This window comes from Vigna angularis, chromosome 11, assembly GCF_016808095.1.
Source record: "Vigna angularis cultivar LongXiaoDou No.4 chromosome 11, ASM1680809v1, whole genome shotgun sequence".
NCBI lineage: Eukaryota > Viridiplantae > Streptophyta > Magnoliopsida > Fabales > Fabaceae > Vigna > Vigna angularis.
The window spans coordinates 914,683-917,066 of NC_068980.1; the positions used below are offsets into that span (position 1 = coordinate 914,683).

The following is a 2,384-nucleotide window of genomic DNA, read 5'->3' on the forward strand; positions in this document are numbered from 1 at the left end:
GCCGGCGGTTTCTAATAAACCGCTGTTAGTAGGGGCGGTTTTGCCGAACCCCGGTTAGTTCCGGCGGTTCCCAAAACCCTTGGAAATTAGAAAAAAACCTCTGTTACCTTTGTGACGCTGGTTTTTCCAATGGTTCCTGTAACCCCTGGAAATATATTTACCAGGGGTTAAAACCCCCGGTAATGTTAAAAAAAACCCCTTCTAAAATTGCATATTTTTGTAGTGAATAGAGCTTCATTTATGGATAAAAAAAATCAAATAAAAAATTGTGACAACAAGTCAAAAATTAGTTTTACGTCTTCTTTTTTTCTTTCAAGATGATAAAAAATAACTCTTTTAATTTAGAAGAATTATTTCTCCATTTAAATTAAGTGAAACAAATGGAATTAACTAATTTAGAATTTTTACACACTCAACCTGACAAATTTGATATAATTTTTTATTTAACTAAACATTTTAAATAATGCAAGGATATTTGAAAAGAAGTTAATGAACTTATGCTATGGAACAACTTGTAATAAAAATTATTACACTGCTTTTATTGAATATAATATAATTGCTTATAAAGGTAAATAAAAAATAGAATTGGTTTTAATATTTGTGTAGTTGGATTTGAGCGGTGATTGGATAACGTGGAAACGATGTGTCAGAAAAAAAATCCCTCCGATGTGGCACTGATGTGGCTTGTCTTCTATATATAGCGGCCGCCCATTTCGCCTCGGTAGGTGCACTTCCTCTCTTTTCTCTTATGCTCCTTCATTTTCTCTCTTCTTTTCTCTATCTGGATTTGCATTTTCATCTCTTTCATTCGATGCTTCACGAAATGAAAGAAAGCGTGGAAAACCCTCTGCACCTAAAATCTGTCAACCATATCTCTCTCATCTGCACCTCCGTCGTAAAATCCATCAACTTCTATCAGAACATTCTCGGCTTCTTCCCCATCAGGAGGCCAGGATCATTGGATTTTGACGGAGCATGGTAATTCAATTCACTAAAATTTTCAAACTCTGATACCCCACCAAACAAATTTTCTCAGTTGAACAAAAATGTCAAAAAAAAGAATCAAACTTTTTATGTTATTTTCTTCTGGGGTAAATTCTCCTCACTCTGTTCCTTCTTGGTCATCGTTGTACAGGCTATTCGGATATGGAATTGGAATTCACTTGCTTCAAGTAGAGGACCCCAGCAACATTCCAAGAAAGAAAGAAATTAATCCGAAAGATAATCACATATCATTCCAGGCAAGGTTTCAGTGTGAAATGAAATTTGTTTGATACAATAACTTGAAATTAATTGCAGTGTGTTTGACAAAATGACTGAACGAAAGGAAACTAATTAACATGGTTTGTTTGGTTTTTGTGATGAATGAAAACAGTGTGAAAGCATGGGAGCAGTGGAGAAGAAGCTTGAGGAAATGGAGATAGAATACGCGCGTGCAACGGTGGAAGAAGGCGGGATCAAAGTGGATCAGTTGTTTTTTCATGACCCAGATGGGTTCATGATTGAGATATGCAACTGTGATATCCTTCCCGTGATTCCCTTAGCAAGTGACATGGTTAGGTCATGCTCTCGAATGAACCTTCAGATGCTTCAACAGAGACAGATACACCAAATTGTGAAACAGGACTCAGCTTTTCCTTCGGGTCACACCAAAATTCAAAATGCTTTTGTTTAGGTCACACATGCATGTATAATTATCAACTCCTCCTTCTTCTTCTTCCTCGTGTTATTATACCTTTTTTCTTGTTCTGTCAATTTTGTTTTCTCTGTAATATTGCTTAGTTTGAAGTGTAAACTGCTCCCTACACTACTTTTTTATTAGGTACTTTTTGTATCATTGGTTTTCTTAATGTGAAAAATGCTTTGTTTTCCATAAGCATTCTGTTATTGGATGTATCTCTTTGTTAATGTGAGTGGCACGTTAGTAAGGGCTATACAAGGGAAGGATTCCACCAAAATAAAATTTAAATTTCTATACTCATATTACTTTACTTTTGTTTTAATTAATATTTTAATTTTCAAACTCCAAAACTAATTTGAAATAATATTTTTAATACGATATCTTACACTTTGACGTATTTCATATTAATATTTAATTTGTTTATTCAGTTTAATATATTTTCACTTCAATATTAATTAAAAAATATATTTAACATATAACTAAATTAAAAGAATTATATTTATTTATTTTTAAATTTTACTAATCAAATTATATAAAGTTTCATACATAAATAAATTTTAATTTTACATTAAAGTTCACCGACTAAAACCATATTTAATTCATTTAAAATTAATATTAATTCAAAACTTATAAATATGACAGCAAACTAGGAAACCATATGGTTAACCAATTAAGCACGTAAAGAAACCAGGTCATACAAATT

The 2,384-nt window shown here is 32.4% G+C and overlaps 1 protein-coding gene across 1 annotated transcript; it reads left to right on the forward strand.

The window, feature by feature from the left end:
- The first annotated feature begins 735 nt into the window (after positions 1–735).
- LOC108332377 (glyoxylase I 4) lies at positions 736–1,939 on the forward strand. Its single transcript, XM_017567613.2, has 3 exons — positions 736–978; positions 1,136–1,241; positions 1,376–1,939. Exons 1-3 carry the CDS (start codon positions 749–751, stop codon positions 1,673–1,675), a joined length of 636 nt encoding a protein of 211 aa, XP_017423102.2. The 5' UTR covers positions 736–748; the 3' UTR covers positions 1,676–1,939.
- The last annotated feature ends 445 nt before the right edge of the window (positions 1,940–2,384 follow it).

Bases quoted from the DNA above. Each gene is read 5' to 3' on its own strand.
- LOC108332377 (XM_017567613.2), top strand. From the start codon at position 749: ATGCTCCTTCATTTTCTCTCTTCTTTTCTCTATCTGGATTTGCATTTT. The intron at 979-1,135 runs GTAATTCAATTC...ATCGTTGTACAG, and splicing joins TTGGATTTTGACGGAGCATG to GCTATTCGGATATGGAATTG. The intron at 1,242-1,375 runs GCAAGGTTTCAG...GAATGAAAACAG, and splicing joins ATAATCACATATCATTCCAG to TGTGAAAGCATGGGAGCAGT.